The 18,036-nt window shown below is 43.0% G+C and overlaps 2 protein-coding genes across 3 annotated transcripts in view; both read right to left on the reverse strand.

Annotated features, from left to right (window-relative positions):
* LOC132854502 (uncharacterized) overlaps window positions 1–525 on the reverse strand; it is a 5,577-nt gene extending 5,052 nt beyond the window's left edge. Inside the window, exon 1 of the mRNA XM_060882960.1 lies at window positions 401–525. Coding sequence (XP_060738943.1) covers window positions 401–425 — 25 coding nt within the window. The 5' untranslated portion in view covers window positions 426–525. The remainder of the gene's footprint in view (window positions 1–400) is intronic.
* mybbp1a (MYB binding protein (P160) 1a) overlaps window positions 1–17,222 on the reverse strand; it is a 29,056-nt gene extending 11,834 nt beyond the window's left edge. Inside the window, exons 1-27 of one of the 2 annotated variants that reach the window (XM_060882956.1) lie at window positions 16,945–17,222; window positions 14,447–14,542; window positions 13,995–14,078; window positions 13,674–13,748; window positions 13,218–13,325; window positions 12,914–13,104; window positions 12,625–12,792; window positions 12,340–12,457; window positions 11,937–12,244; window positions 9,274–9,384; window positions 8,965–9,090; window positions 8,565–8,771; window positions 8,154–8,262; window positions 7,917–8,019; window positions 7,586–7,752; window positions 7,379–7,504; window positions 7,144–7,284; window positions 6,538–6,711; window positions 6,284–6,441; window positions 6,057–6,191; window positions 5,738–5,807; window positions 5,446–5,577; window positions 5,233–5,301; window positions 4,932–5,045; window positions 2,864–2,962; window positions 2,107–2,231; window positions 1,051–1,558 (exon numbers count right to left, since the gene is read on the reverse strand). In XM_060882956.1, the coding sequence (XP_060738939.1) occupies window positions 1,222–1,558; window positions 2,107–2,231; window positions 2,864–2,962; window positions 4,932–5,045; window positions 5,233–5,301; window positions 5,446–5,577; window positions 5,738–5,807; window positions 6,057–6,191; window positions 6,284–6,441; window positions 6,538–6,711; window positions 7,144–7,284; window positions 7,379–7,504; window positions 7,586–7,752; window positions 7,917–8,019; window positions 8,154–8,262; window positions 8,565–8,771; window positions 8,965–9,090; window positions 9,274–9,384; window positions 11,937–12,244; window positions 12,340–12,457; window positions 12,625–12,792; window positions 12,914–13,104; window positions 13,218–13,325; window positions 13,674–13,748; window positions 13,995–14,078; window positions 14,447–14,542; window positions 16,945–17,142 (3,849 nt within the window). In that variant the 5' untranslated portion in view covers window positions 17,143–17,222 and the 3' untranslated portion in view covers window positions 1,051–1,221. Of the gene's footprint in view, window positions 1–1,050; window positions 1,559–2,106; window positions 2,232–2,863; window positions 2,963–4,931; window positions 5,046–5,232; window positions 5,302–5,445; window positions 5,578–5,737; window positions 5,808–6,056; window positions 6,192–6,283; window positions 6,442–6,537; window positions 6,712–7,143; window positions 7,285–7,378; window positions 7,505–7,585; window positions 7,753–7,916; window positions 8,020–8,153; window positions 8,263–8,564; window positions 8,772–8,964; window positions 9,091–9,273; window positions 9,385–11,936; window positions 12,245–12,339; window positions 12,458–12,624; window positions 12,793–12,913; window positions 13,105–13,217; window positions 13,326–13,673; window positions 13,749–13,994; window positions 14,079–14,446; window positions 14,543–16,944 lie in introns of those variants that run through there. The other variant, XM_060882957.1, reaches the window with a different exon arrangement.
* Between the last annotated feature and the right edge of the window lie 814 nt (window positions 17,223–18,036).

An 18,036-nucleotide genomic window follows, 5' to 3' on the forward strand; every position in this document is an offset into this window, starting at 1 on the left:
GAAGCGTGCGCGTGTGTGTGTGTGGCCGGAAACTAGAGCTCCTTGTGCAGTGTATAAATTAAAAAATATATAAAAATATATACATTTTAGTCCGTTTGGTTTGGTTGAAAACCCCCTGATAGTTCATGGTAAACAATAGAAAAAAAATTAAATAGAAAACGTTATCAGAGTTTTGTTCAAATGATGCAAGAGGTAGTAAAGCCCCGTGTGTGTGTGTGTGTTTCAGTATTGATTTAACAGAACATATGCGGTGATATTTACATACAAATCTCAACTACGCAAACAGCATTGGTTTCTAAATATCTCTATTTAACAGCGGAGTAGACTAAAACACACACACACACACAGAGAGAGAGAGAGAGAGAGAGAGAGAGAGAGAGGTGTTTAAGATTGTACTTACTAAATAAAATGGGTCCAATCATCATTACATTCAAGAAACTAAATCAATGCTAAGTCCGGATGAGATAAACCTCAAACAAGTGTGAGCTGTGTGTGCGCGTGTATATATGTGTGCGCGTGTGTATGGGCGTGGCTTACAGTCACAGTTCAGTAAATCAGCTGGGATTCCTACACACACACACACACACACACACACACACACACACACAGCACCTCTTTCCATCTGATACACACTCAGACTTGGGCGCGCGCACACACACAAATACACACACAACAGCGAGTGTGCTGTTCTACTGGTGTGTGAAATGCCTTATTTGATTAGATTTTTTGCCCTTTTTCTTGATAAAGGTTCAGTTTCTGTATCTGGGGCTCTTCATGTGTTTTAAATAAATAATTCAACATTATAAATTTATCATGAGCTGCACATTACATGTACTATGACATCTTGACAATCTCAGTTAAAAAGATTCCGTAGGTCATGTTTATTCTCTGTGAGAACATCATCACACTGAAGCTCTGCAGTGTGAAAACTGACTGAACTCCAGTGAGGAAAGTGTTTATGAAGTTTATCCTCAAGCCTGAGTTCAGCACAAGACCTCACACATGACTGATATTTATCTGTATGATTTAAAAAAGGGTTAAAGACAACTCTGAATAAAAAGTCTTTAATGACATCATTATTATACTTTTACAAAAATAAGCAGGAGTTTATGAATAACGTCCCTCAGGAGTTCAGGGTCTGATGAAGTCACTCATCATCATCATCACTGTGGTGTGGAGGAGAAACCTGAACTCTGATTCTCCTTTAATCCTCTTATCAGTTCACTCAGTGCCGTTCTTCTCTCCACTTGTCTTCTTTTTCTTCTTCTTCTGTTTCTTCTCCTTGTTACTCGGAGGCTGCTGAGCTTTCATTTTTTTAGCAGGAGGTTGATTCTGTGTTTCTGACTCACTTCTCTTTTTTTTATTATTCTTTCTCTTCTTCTTCCCCTCTCCTCCTCCTGGTGTGTCTGTAGTGTCTTTACCCTCCAGTATCACAGGCTTCTTGCGGTTTTTGCGTTTCTTGCTCTCAGGAAGGAATCCTTTCTTCTTTTTCTTCGGCTCCTCTTCCTCTGTCTTTTCCTCCTCTGTCACTTTCTTCACCTTCTCCACCTTTGGCTTCCTGACAACAGAAGTGTGAAAATTAAAACACAGTCTGAACCATGTGTTTATTTACTTACTGACAAGCTCTGATTTAGGCCTGCTGTACTGTGTGTGTGTAAAACACTGTTACATCAACAGCACTGTTTATATACAGAACATGGATCCTGCTGCTTTATCATTAATGAACTACTATCATGCTGAAGGGTTATAGAGTGAGCTGTAAGAAATAGAGGTACATCATCACACACAAACAAGAACAGACTAACACACTCTGCATCTTCACCCACAATATAAATAAAAAGAAGGTTTAAAATGAAGGATGTGAGCTCAGATGCTATAACCAGGTCCCCAGATCAGGGCCTTCATTATTGTTATCATGTTGTTAGTAATATTAAGGTAAATATGTAAATCTAATAAAATCCTCAACACCTAATAAATCAATACTGGCTGTAAAATTAAACCAGATTTCATTTCCAAGTCTGGTGTAAGTGTGAGTGAGGACTTGCTCCTGACGTTCCAGCCCTGATCCCTGATCTGTGAGTGTGTTTAGTAGAATTTGGGACTAACTGAAGGCCAAACAGCTTCATGACGCTCCAGTACGTGTCCTCCAGCTTCCCCGACTTCTGCAAACTCCCATCAGCGTTCATGGACCTCAGAGCGCTCCGGAGATCATCTAGCTTCACCTCCAGCTTCTGCTCAGGAGAAAAAGTGTGACATTTAGGTTTAATAAAGAACTGACGAATATACTGCACACCTCTGTACAGTTAAACTCGCAGCATGTGTGGATTTGACCTGTTGGTGTTTATAAAGTTCTAATCAAACCCCAGGGTAGTGGTGAAGACTTCTTCTCCTTCCTCACTGTCTTCTGCTGTTTAGTTTTGTTGGTGTTCAGCAGTAATGAGCTCAAAGCTGAAGCTTATTTGATGTCTATTAGTTGCCATTATCCTCTTCCTCACCAGAGCGATCTACATTTATCTCATTTATACACCTGAGGATTAAAGGTCGTGCAGCAGCATCTGACTTTCTGATCAGTGGTTCAAAGTCTTAATCACTAACCACATACGGACGCTTTAAATAAACAGCAGCACTGAGAAATCCAGAATCAAACCAGTCTCCAGTACAAGAGGAGGAGGAGTAGAAGAAGGAGTGTTAATTACACATTAACACACAATCATGGAGCCTCACAGAGAAGTCAGCTAAATAAAATAGTTAAATAGATAAAGAATCTAATTAACATCATAACAATAGTGTTAATAATAAAGAGTTTATGATAGACATGTTATTAATTAAGTATTAATGATGGTGTTGAACAACAGCTCAGTACCTGATGGTGAACTGTTTTGACGAGGAAGTGAGCGAGCTCCAGCGCTTTCACTGTCTTTTCATGAACCGCTTTGTTTTTACACTCCACCTTCTGTAGAGTCTGTGACACACACACACACACACACACCACACACACACAGAGAGAGAGAGACAGTGCAGTTCATTCAGAGTGTGTACATAAGGGTTTTATTTGGGCCACAGTGATTACAGGTGCAAGTGTGTAATGACTTAACCCCTATACCAGTGTTGTATAAAGTACTAGAAAGCAATACTTGAGTAAAAGTACAAGTATCGTACTAGAAAAAGACTTTGGTAGAAGTGAAAGTTACCTTTTAGAATATTACTCAAGTAAAAGTCTTAAAGTATCTGATATATACTGTACTTAAGTATCAAAAGTCATTTTCTGATATTTAATGTACTTAAGTATTTGAAGTAAAAAAGTAAAATTTCAGTGATTTTCGCTAGGCATAAGAGGCACTTCATCCGGTAGGAAGAATCTTTCATTCCAATGTACAGAAACATTTCTTGCAAATACGGCCACGGGTGTAAAATGTTATCTTCTTGCACCCTGTTCACCACTAATGTCGGGGTGGTCGTCTACGACAGGGGCGGCCAACCCGCGGCTTTTTGCCCGGTTTCATGCGGCTCTTACGGTCATATCGAAGTTTCTATTTGTGTCTTTTTATTGTGTGTGTTCGCTTCGCTTGAGTTCAATACGGTATTTTCGTTAAACGAACATGTGAGTGGGATGAAAATACCTCAAAGTTTCCCAGTAGGAGCAAGATCATTTGAGTAAACAATTTGTGTCAAGTTCGCTCTTAAAATGGCAGGGAAAAAAGGTGATGTTCATGTGTGCCCATGTGTATGATGTGGCTCTTTGCGGTAACACAGTAAAAAATGTGGCTCTTGGTCTCTGACTGGGCCACTCCTAGTCTACGATAACAGGAGGTCCTTTAGTAGGTGCTTCCATGGCCGTTTCAGTTGTGCTTCCGCTAGAGCGTGTGGACGTGCGTAATGCAATCTAGGAGCAGTGAATCGTCAAACCTCCCTTATTGCAGTCACACACATTTCTTCTGATTTTATTTTGTAGTAACGAGCAACAAAGATGCTTAGTGGAAATATATCGGAGTAAAAGTATACATTTTATCTAGGAAATGTAGTGGAGTAAAATTGAAAGTTGACAAATTTAAATAGCGAAGTAAAGTACAGATACGTGAAATTTCTACTTAAGTACAGTAACGAAGTATTTGTACTCCATTACATTATAACACTGCCCTATACTGTGTTTACTGACTCTGCTCCCTAGTCAGGGTTTCTGCAGGGTTTAATCAGTCAAATTTAAGACCTTTTTATGACCATTATGATTTGAATTTATGACCTACACAAATTACGACAGAAACGGAATCCCGCGCTGTACTTGACCGTGTAACGTTAGTGACGGAGCCGAACAAAACCGACGGATCACCTGCACCCGCTGCAGGCCTTTTACAGCAACGATATGCTTTTCCGAGTTTGCATGCGACTTCAAGGCTTTTATGCCTAAACTAGACAGCTCCAACGTCTTCTTACACAGAGTGCAATAGGCTTTGATACCGATTGATAGCGACGGGCTTGAGCCAGCTACTAAACGCACTGTCTTCGAGCCACAGATCGTTAAAGGTACATTTTCCCATTGTGATAGCCAGGATGATTTCAATGAAACTAAGCAGTGACTCGGTATGATACAGTATGTTCGGAGTTTGCGCGGGTTTCTGTGAAAGTCCTTCGGACAAGTCTGTATGCTGCCGCATGGACCTTGTAGTTCTGGAACGCTGTGATACCAGTGTGATACCACCCAGATTCCTCATACAGAACTACAACAGGCGAAACAAATGAATACCATTGCCGCCGCAAGCGCATTTTGATTGAAGAACAAATTAATGGACGAGCATATCAATTTAAGACGTGGCTAAATGTTTTTTATGGAAAATCCGGACGTTTTTATGGCCTTAAATTCTTATTGTTAAATTTATGACTTTTTATGACCCCGCGGAAACCCTGCTAGTGTGGGGTGGTTTAGTGTGTGCTACCTGTGTGAGCTTCTCTGTGGTTTTCTGATAGATTTCAGTACACTGTGCAACAGACATCAGCTGCTTCACCTCCTTACACGGCAAAGCTCTGAGCACCATCACACACGCCTGAGCCTGAAACACACACACAAACACACACATGAAACAAATATGAAAGTTTAGTAGTTTATTACAAGCAGAGTGAATATTTGAATAACCCCACTCACTCTTACCTGTACCTTTGCTAATCTAGATCTTAATGCTAACAAATATAAAAAAAAAATGTGAATATGACATGCAAGTGTGTGTGTGTGAGAGATACCTGTTGGTGTTCTCTGACTCCACCCGTGATGCTCTCCACCGCCGTATCCAACAGATTTACACACAGGACCTATAAAATCCACACCCAAGCAACTCGTTTTAGGATGTGAGCATGTTCCTGAGTGTTTTTCAAACTGTGCGTATGTGTGTGTGTGTGTGTGTGTGTGTGTGTGTGTGTGTGTGTGTCTGGGTGTGTGTGTGGGTGTGTACTCACAGGGAATCTGTTGAACAGTTCAATAAACATGTCTCCTGTCAGTGGACTTTTCCGTCGCGTCATAAAGGATGTGAGAGCATCTTTAAAACACAATGTTACTCTCTCCATGTCCACTTTACCCATCATCCTCTTCTGCACATGTAACCACACATGCACACAAACACACACACACACAACTGCACCAATCTGACAATAATACAAACAATTTCCTGTTATCACTGTGTGTATGAGTGTGTGTGTGAGAGAGAGACAGAGACAGAGAGAGTGTGTGTGTGTGCAGGAGATCACATACCTCAGCTGTGTCTTTGGAGTCTGTGTCCTTCATTACACCTCTTAACACTTTAACCAGGTAGAGTGCAGCACTGCAAACACACACACACACACACACACAGACACACACACAGACACACACACAGACACACACACAGACACACACACAGACACACACACAGACACCAGAGAATATGTTCTAAAGTTAGATTAGGGGATATGCTGAAAAATGAATGATTAAAGAACAGAAAGATTAGGAATTAGAAAGTGTGGCCATTACAGACTGTTGTGATTAGTACAGTTCTGTTGTTAGTGATCAGCTCAGTGTTTAAAAGTCTCACCTGAAGTAATACAGCGCCACTGATGAGTCTGACAGCTTCTGGGCTCGACCAACCAGACGCTCCAACATGTCATGAAGCTCCGCCTCCCGGCCCTCCACCTCTCTGCAGTAATGCTTTCCACGACACAGCTGATTCCTGTCACACACACACACACACACACACACAGTGTGAAGTGCTGATATTGTGGATTTAAACATATCTACATGCTCTCACACACATACACACACCTGAAAATGTGTGCGGCTCTGCGCAGGAAGTCCTGCTCATGTTGCCCGCTCTCAGAGCTCATGCAATTCTCAATCACACTGAGCAGCGGCTCCACCAACCCCAACACCAACACACTGCTGCCCTGCTTACACAGGAACACGTCCAGCAGGTCCAGTACCTACACACACACACAGACACACACTCAGGATTAATCAATATCTTACACACAAATAACGAAAGCTCTCAGTAGTACACTCAGCATAAGTGACCCTACTTTAATCTTAAAGTCCCGGACGAGGGTTTTCTCCTTGCGTAGTCGCTCCTTCTCGTCCTTTTTGGCCTGTAATTTCTTCTTCTGCTCCCCGAACAGAGTCGCCAGGTTTTTATCCAACTTCATCATTGCCTCGTCATCCAGCTCCTCATCCTCGCTGACATCCACCTCAGTGGCCTGAAGACCAGAATATAACCAGAGTTTCATCATCACGCCTCAGGACTCGTAGCTGATTTATTTTTATGAAACAGGATGTTATTTTTTTTTTTTTAGGCAAATATCAGTCAATTACGCTTTCAAAGGATAAAGTGAAATGATTTGTCCCTGAAACTGAAACACTGAAACTGAAAAACCTGTGTGACTCAGTAACAGATTATGACTCACTTTAGTGAATAGATTCTTCTGAAGCACTTTGGAGTTTTGATAAATCTGATTTATTTACAGGTTCACACCTCCACCATATGTATATATAATCATGTATTTATCATTAATCATAAAGCATAAATATAACTAAACAATGTTTTGATTAATCACTCAAGTGATTCACCTGATTCACTCAATAATCATACAAAATGAATAGTTCAGAACGACTCATTGATTCATCCGTACCAGAGCGTTCTGCCCCTGCAACACCTTCATCAGCTCCAGACGGAAATTCTGATCCACTTCCTCCTCCTCCTCCTCCATTGATTCATCTTCATCATCTTCATCATCTTCATCGTTGTCTGAGGAGTCAGATTCCTCTTCATCCTAACGCCCAGAAAATTAAGATTATATATAACTTTACAAGATCAGAAAAATATCAGTTTGTGTGTGTTAGTTAGTGAGGGCTGAAGAGACCAACCTCTGCTTCATGTTCTTCATCTTCCTCTTCCTCCTGTGTTCTCTTTTTCTTCTTCTTAGTCTCTGTGTTGTTGTCGTCAGTCACAAGAACACCACTATCCTCCTCATCCTTACTAGGGTCCAGAACCTTAAATGACATCACAGCTCAGGTAAAAACCACACACAGAGAAACAGTGTGTGTTTGTGAGTGTTTGCGTGTGTGTCTTACATTCAGTATAGCAGTAAGCGCAGACTGTGTGAGATAAGGACACACTCGGCTGAACGCCGTCTTACACACGCTGCGGATGAGACGGCTGGGCTGAGCGAGTAGAGACAGCAGGATGTCTATCACCACCTCTACCCAGTGAGGCTCCGCCTGTTCAGTCTGCTCGCTGTCTGAAACACACACAGTAATTTTTGTTGTTATAACACATATTGAGCTGGTTTAGTATTGGAAAAGAGAGTAGAAGGGTATTAGAGGGGTATGGGGCATACTAGAGGGGTATTAATGAGGGTATAAGAGGGGAAGGACACTGTGTCAGAGCCAGGACTTGTCTCACCTGCATCACTCTTCTTCTGCTTCTTCTTCTTAGATTTTTTGGCCTGTGCTTGCTCCATACAGCTTCTTAGATCATTCAGCAACTCCACACTGTCATCTGGAGCCTACACACACACACACACACACACACACAGAGTTATTCAAATATCCACTCCTCAGCCTGTAATAAACTACTATGGTTTTATTTTGAGTGTCAAGTGACTGTGTGTGTGTGTGTGTGTGTGTATGTTTTATTGACCTTGAACATCTGGATGCCGATGATGAGGAAGAGGTGCTGGAAGGCTGAGTGTTCAGGAGCTGCAGATTTCTTCATCTTCTTATTGAGAGACTCAACTGACTGCAGCATGCTGCAAACACACGGAGGGAACGCACACACACACACACGGAGGGAACGCACACACACACACGGAGGGAACGCGCACACGCACACACACACACACGCAGGGAACACACACACAGTTAGCTTTACACACTGAAATATTTGAATAAATGTGATTTATGTTAAAACAATTATGATGTTATATAAGAATGAATGTAATGACATCAGTATCATACAATCACATGGATCACTCACAACCTTGAGCATGACTTTCTGTTGTGTGTGTGTGTGTGTGTATGTGTGTGTGTGTGCGCATGTGTATATACATACCTGTCCCAGGCCTGTGTATGGTCTGTGCTGAGTGTGTGCACACTCCGGACGTGTTTGGTGCGTTTGAGCAGCATGTTACCAAACTGAACAAGGCCGTAGACCCACATGGAGCCGTCTGCCATCACACCTAACACACTCCTCCTGTTCACTGCTTCATTCTGCACACTCTCACTGAGCACCGGCAACACACTCAGAGAGTGTAACACACTGGGGGGTGGGGTGGGGGGTTACAATAATATCATTAAACAATGAAAGACAATGAACACTGCAGCAGCTCCAACTAGACTGATTCACAAATGTTTCCACGGACATTTAATGTAATTTAATGTAAATAAACACACACACACACACACACGCACACACACACACGCACACACACGCACACACACACACAGTGTACCTGAAAAAGGTGGAGCCAGTGATGTTGCGTGTGTTCTGGTCTAAAGGAGGTGAGAGCTTGCACTGACTCTCTGGGATTTCAGCTGTGGACTTCAGTGTATCAAAGAATGCATGGAAGAAGATAAACCTACAGAGACACACACACACACACACACACACACACACACACACACACACACACACACACACACACACACACACAAATAAGGAGATGTGTGCATAGTGAATGTAAGATGTAAGAAAGCAGTTATGGGAAGAAAAAAACCCTTGCGTATGTGTGTGTGTGTGTGTGTGTGTGTGTGTTCAGTACCTGGCAATCTCCATAACAAGCGCCTCATCTTTTTTAATCTGATGGTTTTCCACGATACAGGAGAGACGGTGAATGATCCAATTCCTCAAACGTGACACACACTCCTCTGTCCTGACAAAGTAAACACACACAGCTCTCAGACACACACACACGCAGACACTGCTCTCAGACACACACACACGCAGACACTGCTCTCAGACACACACACACGCAGACACTGCTCTCAGACACACACACACGCAGACACTGCTCTCAGACACACACACATGCAGACACTGCTCTCACACACACACACACACAGCTTTCTCTCACACACACACACAGCTTTCTCTCTCACACACACACACAGCTTTCTCTCTCACACACACACACACACAGCTTTCTCTCTCACACACACAGCTTTCTCTCTCACACACACACACACAGCTTTCTCTCTCACACACACACACACAGCTTTCTCTCTCACACACACACACACAGCTTTCTCTCTCACACACACACACACAGCTTTCTCTCTCACACACACACACAGCTTTCTCTCTCACACACACACACAGCTTTCTCTCTCACACACACACACAGCTTTCTCTCTCACACACACACACAGCTTTCTCTCTCAGACACACACACAGCTTTCTCTCTCACACACACACACAGCTTTCTCTCACACACACACACACACAGCTTTCTCTCTCACACACACACACACACAGCTTTCTCTCACACACACACACACACAGCTTTCTCTCTCACACACACACAGCTTTCTCTCTCACACACAGCTTTCTCTCTCACACACAGCTTTCTCTCTCACACACAGCTTTCTCTCTCACACACAGCTTTCTCTCTCACACACAGCTTTCTCTCTCACACACAGCTTTCTCTCTCACACACAGCTTTCTCTCTCACACACACACACACACAGCTTTCTCTCTCACACACACACACACAGCTTTCTCTCTCTCACACACACACACACACAGCTTTCTCTCTCACACACAGCTTTCTCTCTCACACACACACAGCTTTCTCTCTCACACACACACACAGCTTTCTCTCTCACACACACACACAGCTTTCTCTCTCACACACACACAGCTTTCTCTCTCACACACACACAGCTTTCTCTCTCACACACAGCTTTCTCTCTCACACACACACACAGCTTTCTCTCTCACACACACACACACAGCTTTCTCTCTCACACACACACACACAGCTTTCTCTCTCACACACACACACACAGCTTTCTCTCTCACACACACACACACAGCTTTCTCTCTCACACACACACACAGCTTTCTCTCTCACACACACACACAGCTTTCTCTCTCACACACACACACAGCTTTCTCTCTCACACACACACACAGCTTTCTCTCTCTCACACACACACAGCTTTCTCTCTCACACACACACACACACAGCTTTCTCTCTCACACACACACACACAGCTTTCTCTCTCACACACACACACAGCTTTCTCTCTCACACACACACACAGCTTTCTCTCTCACACACACACACAGCTTTCTCTCTCACACACACACACAGCTTTCTCTCTCACACACACACACAGCTTTCTCTCTCACACACACACACAGCTTTCTCTCTCACACACACACACAGCTTTCTCTCTCACACACACACAGCTTTCTCTCTCACACACACACAGCTTTCTCTCTCACACACACACAGCTTTCTCTCTCACACACACACAGCTTTCTCTCTCACACACACACACACACACAGCTTTCTCTCTCACACACACACACACAGCTTTCTCTCTCACACACACAGCTTTCTCTCTCACACACACACACACAGCTTTCTCTCTCACACACACACACACACAGCTTTCTCTCTCACACACACACACACAGCTTTCTCTCTCACACACACACACAGCTTTCTCTCTCACACACACACACACAGCTTTCTCTCTCACACACACACACACACACAGCTTTCTCTCTCACACACACAGCTTTCTCTCTCACACACACACACAGCTTTCTCTCTCACACACACACACAGCTTTCTCTCTCACACACACACACAGCTTTCTCTCTCACACACACACACAGCTTTCTCTCTCACACACACACACAGCTTTCTCTCTCACACACACACACAGCTTTCTCTCTCACACACACACACAGCTTTCTCTCTCACACACACACACAGCTTTCTCTCTCACACACACACACAGCTTTCTCTCTCACACACACACAGCTTTCTCTCACACACACACACACAGCTTTCTCTCACACACACACACACAGCTTTCTCTCACACACACACACACAGCTTTCTCTCTCACACACACACACACACAGCTTTCTCTCTCACACACACACACACACAGCTTTCTCTCTCACACACACACAGCTTTCTCTCTCACACACACACACACAGCTTTCTCTCTCACACACACACAGCTTTCTCTCTCACACACACACACAGCTTTCTCTCTCACACACACACACAGCTTTCTCTCTCACACACACACACAGCTTTCTCTCTCTCACACACACAGCTTTCTCTCTCACACACACACACAGCTTTCTCTCTCACACACACACACAGCTTTCTCTCTCTCACACACACAGCTTTCTCTCTCACACACAGCTTTTACTAATAACATTAGCTTCTGATCTCACTGAGGGGCAGGGGTGGCATCAGAGGCAGCGTTCTGGGTCCTTCTCTGTTTGCGTGTGCTGAACTCGAGCAGCTCTGGGATCTTGGGCTGACAGAAGGACTCTCTGAGCCAGTTTGTGTAGGATTTAAGAGCACTGGGTTCCACATACTCCAGAACCTTCCAGAAGGATGGGACGACGGGAGCACCACGATGTGTGAGCTGACTGAAAGCCTGCAGGACCAACAGCTGTCTCTCTACATCACTGCAGCTGCGCAGGAACTCACTCACATACTCATCCATCTCTGGGGAGAACTTAAAGCGCTCAGGGAGCTGAGAGAGATGGGGAGGGGTGATATATTACTGAGTTACACCACTCACACAAACACACACACACACACATATATATTAATGAGAGCAGAACTGACCTGTGCAGTCATGACGTGTTCACCATAACGTCTCATCACCTCTCCATTCAAAACATACTGCAGCTGAGACACAGGCAACAACGGCAAGGACACGCCCATCAACCTGAACGCCAGGTAACTGAGAGAGAGAGAGAGAGAGAAAGAGAGAGAGAGAGAGAGAGAGGGAGGAAGGGAGAAGAAGAGAGAGGGAGAGAAAGCAGAAACAGGAGGGAGTTATTGAACTTGCACAAGTCTGTACTGTATTTGAGGGGTTGTCTTGTACAGGATGTGTGTGTTTACACTTACTGGCTAGGTCCGGTAGGCTCTGATATCAGTCCATCGATCACCACTTTGTCCCAGAAGAATGTGAAGCTGTCCTCACGCAGAGACACGTGCAGCAGATCAGATGCTACAGATGGCAGCACACACTCCTTCTTCATCGAGCGTGCTGCTGACTTCACCACCTCTACCAACCTACACACAAACACACACAAACACACTTACAAGACATAACAGGACATTTGTGTGTGTGTCTGTTTGTTGATGATTGAAGCGGACCCCAACAGCTTGATAGAGTGTGTGTTTGTGTGTATACCGGGGCAGAGTGTTTGTGTTGATGATGGAGGAGGTGCCCAGCAGCTTGTCCAGGTAGGCGGGGCTAAGTGTAGATGAGAATCTGCGCATGACCAGCAGAAGGAGCTCCAACTGCTCTGGACTACTGAGAGCTGAACTCAGATCCTCTTGCAGTGTGCTGAACAAAACCTGCTCAAACATCTGCTCTGACACCTGAACACACACACACACACGCACACACGCACAGAGAGAGTGGGAGAGTAATTAAGGACTATATACAAATAACCTACAGCACAGACGCTCTCATATCAGTAAATAATTAGAACCTCATTGAGGATGTCTGCCATGGTCTTCCTGGGTAAATCTTTCAGATATTCTCTGTACTGAGAGAGAGACTGCAGCAGCTTCACACAGTCCAACAGCACGTTTGCTTCCTACACACACACACACACACAGTAAACACTACTATAAATGAGAGTAGTGAATTCCTCTGTAGCTCACAGGAAATTCTGTGTTTCAGTCCTGAGTTTGTGCAAATCTTCCTAAATATCCTTTCATATCATACAAGTGACATATTCCTGGGACTGTATATAATAATTACTTTGTCCAGTATAAATAACTTATTTCAGTTACTCACCAATTTAATAAACATTTTGTGAAAGAATTCGAATCTTAAAGCTTCGCCCACAAATCCAAATGTAAATCAGCCGCACTGTGTGTTTATAATACACACACAAGTACACAGAAAATGTGTGAGTATGTGTAATTGTGTCTGTGTTTACCTTGTGCAGGCGTGTGGACTGAGACAGGGCCAGGACTCCAAAGAAATTCCCGAAGGCCACATGTTTGATCTGCTTCTGTAATGAGAGAACGAGAGAATGAGAGAGAGAGAGAGAGAGAGAGCGAGAATGTCACTATTTATATCTGGCATCTCTACACTCACGACAATGAGAAAGTGAGAGAGAGACACTAAGAGGATGAGATCAGACTGTAAGGAACAGCTTGTGTTCCAGTAACCAGTTCTATAATGACATTTAATCATTACATTTCTACTTCATTACTCTGTGTGTGTGTGTGTGTGTGTGTGTGTGTGTGTTTCTCACCTTGCTGGCAGTTTTCAGGTTGTGTTTTTCTCTGATCTGGTCCAACACACTTCTGAGTGTGATCTCTTCAAACACACTAAGCACCTGTACATTCATACATACACAGACACACACACAATTTGCCACAGGTTAAATAGCAAGCATGTAATCAAACACAGAGTGTGTAATAATTCAATCACATGATTAAATACTGAACCAGATTACACAAACACACAGTAAATTCCACAGACTGACACCATAAACTACATGAGATCATAATAAATGTGATGCTTGAGGAGCATTAAAGTCCAAAGGAACACATTAACACAGAAAATCACTTAATAACTAAGTCATACTATTCACATCAGGATGGGACACTACACAGTGCACTGTACACACCTGTCTACACAGTGACCCTGTGTGTGTGTGTGTGTGTGTGGTACCTGAAGAGACACTGTATGTGTGTGTAGTACCTGTGCGAGTGCTAAGCTGTAGCCGGTGCGAGCCTCCTCTCGAGCATGACACAGTCCATCTACCAGCCTCTTCAGGGTGTATTTCAGTTCATCAGTCTAAAACACACACACAGCACAGCACACTGAGGACAGGATAATAATTGAGGAGTAATGAGGAGAGACAGCACTGAGGGGTAAATGAGTGTTTGTTTCCTTTTGTACACAGGGTGATTCTGGGTAACATGAGGTGTCTCAGTTTAAACACTGACAGAGGGTGACATTTCACTGGTTAATATCATCACAGCTGTGAAGTAATACAGCTGGATACATTGTGTGTGTAAATGAGTATGAGAGAGTGAATGAGTGAGTGAGTGTGTGTAAGAGTGAGTGTGTGTGTGTGTGTGTGCACGCTAGTGTGTGTGTACAGGGTTTTTCCTACATTGAAAATGTACATTGTGTGTGAACTGCAGTCAAAAAAAGTTGCGTTATCTTCTCTTACAACTTGTGACAAGCATTCCGCACATGCAGCTGACATAACTTTAAATAAACGCAAAAAAAAAATCTATCCAGTTATGAATTGTTTTGTGTGTTTGTGCGTGCGTGCGGACAAATCTTTTGCGATGTCCTAACATCCAGGATTCCCACACAACACATCCGCTAAAGTCAGATTCTCGACCTAATGACTCCTTTGAGCCGATTCATTATAATGAATGGTTAAAGCAGTTGGTCTGCCCGTCAGTGTCTGAATAACAAATCATTACTTCTTAGAAGAACATACACATCTGAAATGAGAAAGTAAGTGTGCTTACCCCATTTAGCAAGAGTGTTTAGTAAAATTTAGCCTTAATAATCCACAGTATGTATAGGCCTATGACAATGTGGAGTAAATTACCTATAAATTAATTTAGTTTAAAGTTAGACTGGAGTGAGATGAAATTAGATCAAAGCACAAAGCAAGCTGTTGCTAGCTAGCTGCTAATTTTATTGAATTTTACTTTGGTATCGATGGTGTTTACATGTAAAATAAGTTGTAATCTCTTTATTTTACTATCTAGCCTGACAGTGATCGTTTCTTCATGAATAAATAGGATAAGAAAAAAAATCACAAACTGTTTCTTTGTATTTACTTTAAATTTAACATTTATTGTCAATATTGGGTTTGCGGATCATGTGGGTACTAGAGTACTCTTTGCTGTGTGTGGATGACCATGTCGGTCAGCCACCACCGAAGACCAATTTTGACCCAGGAAAAACCCTGGTGTAAGAGTGAGTGTGTGTTTGTGTAAGAGTGAGTGTGTAAGAGTGAGTGTGTGTGTGTGTAAGAGTGCTTGTGTGTGAGAGAGAGAGTGAGTGTGTGTAAGAGAGTGAGTGCGTGTGTTAAGAGTGAGTGTGTGTCTATGTAAGAGTCACTGTGTATAAGAGTGAGTTTGTGTGAGAGTGGGTTTGTGTGAGAGTGACTGAGTGTGTGTGAGAGAGTGACTGAGTGTGTGTGTGTGTGTGAGTGTGTGTGACTGAATGACTGACTGAGTGAGTGACTGAGTGAGTGACTGAGTGAGTGACTGAGTGAGTGACTGAGTGAGTGACTGACTGAGTGAGTGACTGACTGAGTGAGTGACTGACTGAGTGAGTGACTGACTGAGTGACTGACTGAGTGAGTGACTGACTGAGTGAGTGACTGACGGAGTGACTGACGGAGTGACTGACGGAGTGACTGACGGAGTGACTGACGGAGTGACTGACGGAGTGAGTGAGTGATGGAGTGAGTGACGGAGTGAGTGACTGAGTGAGTGAGTGAGTGAGTGAGTGAGTGACTGAGTGAGTGACTGAGTGAGTGAGTGACTGACGGAGTGAGTGACTGACGGAGTGAGTGACTGACGGAGTGAGTGACTGACGGAGTGAGTGACTGACGGAGTGAGTGACTGACGGAGTGAGTGACTGACGGAGTGAGTGACTGACGGAGTGAGTGAGTGAGTGACAGAAAAAGCAGAAGCTGGGTGAATGTTAGCTGGTCTTAAATAGAGTACAGCTCTACTTAAAACACAGATGCTGTAAAGCACGAGCAGCTCTGTGGGGGGAAAAAATCAATAAAGAAAAGTAAATGGAGATGATAATGGATTTGATGATAAGAAAAATAAAGTATAAAAAAGGATTAAGAACAGTAACCTTTATAAAAGATAAAGAACAAGAGGAGAAGAAAATCTGATAAAGAAAGAAGATGAAAAAATAATGCTGAAGTTAGATGAAGAGGAGGAAGAGGAGGAGTAAGCCCACATAGTTCAACAATAACTGTAAATAAACCTCTGAATTGTGCTAAGCTAACGGACACAGTACGCCTGCGCAGTGTGCACGTGCTGAGTTGATTAGAGTAATTATGGAGCGTAAGTAAATAAACACTGGTGTGATGTGGGGAAATGTTAACTATTTTATACAATTATATTAATTAATAATAATAATAATAATAATAATAATAATAATAGTGACATTATCTGTTCCTTAATGATCTTGTACATTTTCTCTACCTGCTCGCTCTTCTGCACGTGCTCGATGAGACTTTCCACGGCTCTCAGGCGGGTCTCGCGGTCCGGTTTGGCGATGTCCCAGAAAAAATCCAGAAACTCTCGGTTCTGCTTTAGAACTCCTCTACTGTCCGTCACTTTGGGCCGAACCGGTTCCGTCTCTGTCTCTATCTTCATCTCCCCCATGACTGCTGTCTGCATGTCTACATCCACCAGCACGGCAGCAGAAACATCCACACACGTGAACAGAAACGTAGTACTTCCAGGTCCACTTCCGGAATGCGACGCGTTTCAAAATTAAAGATCCGTTATGTAAAGCTCCGAGATCTTAACTTGAATTATACACAATAAAAGTACCTCAGGTGTGAGGCAGTGAAGCTTCTGACATCTGTTTTAACTTTTAATTTCCATTAATACAAATACTCATAACCCCTTTATTCAAATATCTCTTACTTTTTCGTATTCATCGGTTTTGATGATTGATTCTTAAATTTTAGTAGTTCAACTAAATTATTCCTGGTTTGGGATTTTTCCAGCTGCCATGACCTCTGTTTTATTTCTCTGAGTTTTATTAAGATTTTAACTTTAGTGAAATAAAGAAAATATTTTAAAGAATAATCTTTTATTTCTTACTTTACTTCATCATTCCATGTACACTAGATTCAGTCAGTTAGCCTTCATGGCTATTTTACTGAGATGAACCCTGTTACAGCAGCGTTACTCTGCCTCACTTTAGTGCTACATATCATGTGAGGGAAAATGAAGTATTTGTCCTAATCTTTTCTAAGTTTTGTTTTTTAAGTTCTTCCTGTGTTTTAGCTTCCATTACTCAAGCAGCTGGTGACCATGAAGAACTAGCGGCTGTTTGTGGAGCACAAAGAAACTGTAGAGCTTCAAAACAACTGACACTGACACTTTGACCTCAGTGATTTAGCACTTGTTTTTCCACAGTTTGTGTGTGTGAGTGTGTAAAAATGTTTCATCTGCATCATTAGCTGTGTGGCCTGCAGCCTTTTTCCACTAATTTCCCAAAGCAAATCTTATCATTCTGTGTGTGTGTTTCCTGTAAGTGTGAGAAGTTTGAGAGGAAAAGCA

The sequence above is a fragment of the Tachysurus vachellii genome, chromosome 12 (assembly GCF_030014155.1).
Source record: "Tachysurus vachellii isolate PV-2020 chromosome 12, HZAU_Pvac_v1, whole genome shotgun sequence".
Lineage (NCBI taxonomy): Eukaryota > Metazoa > Chordata > Actinopteri > Siluriformes > Bagridae > Tachysurus > Tachysurus vachellii.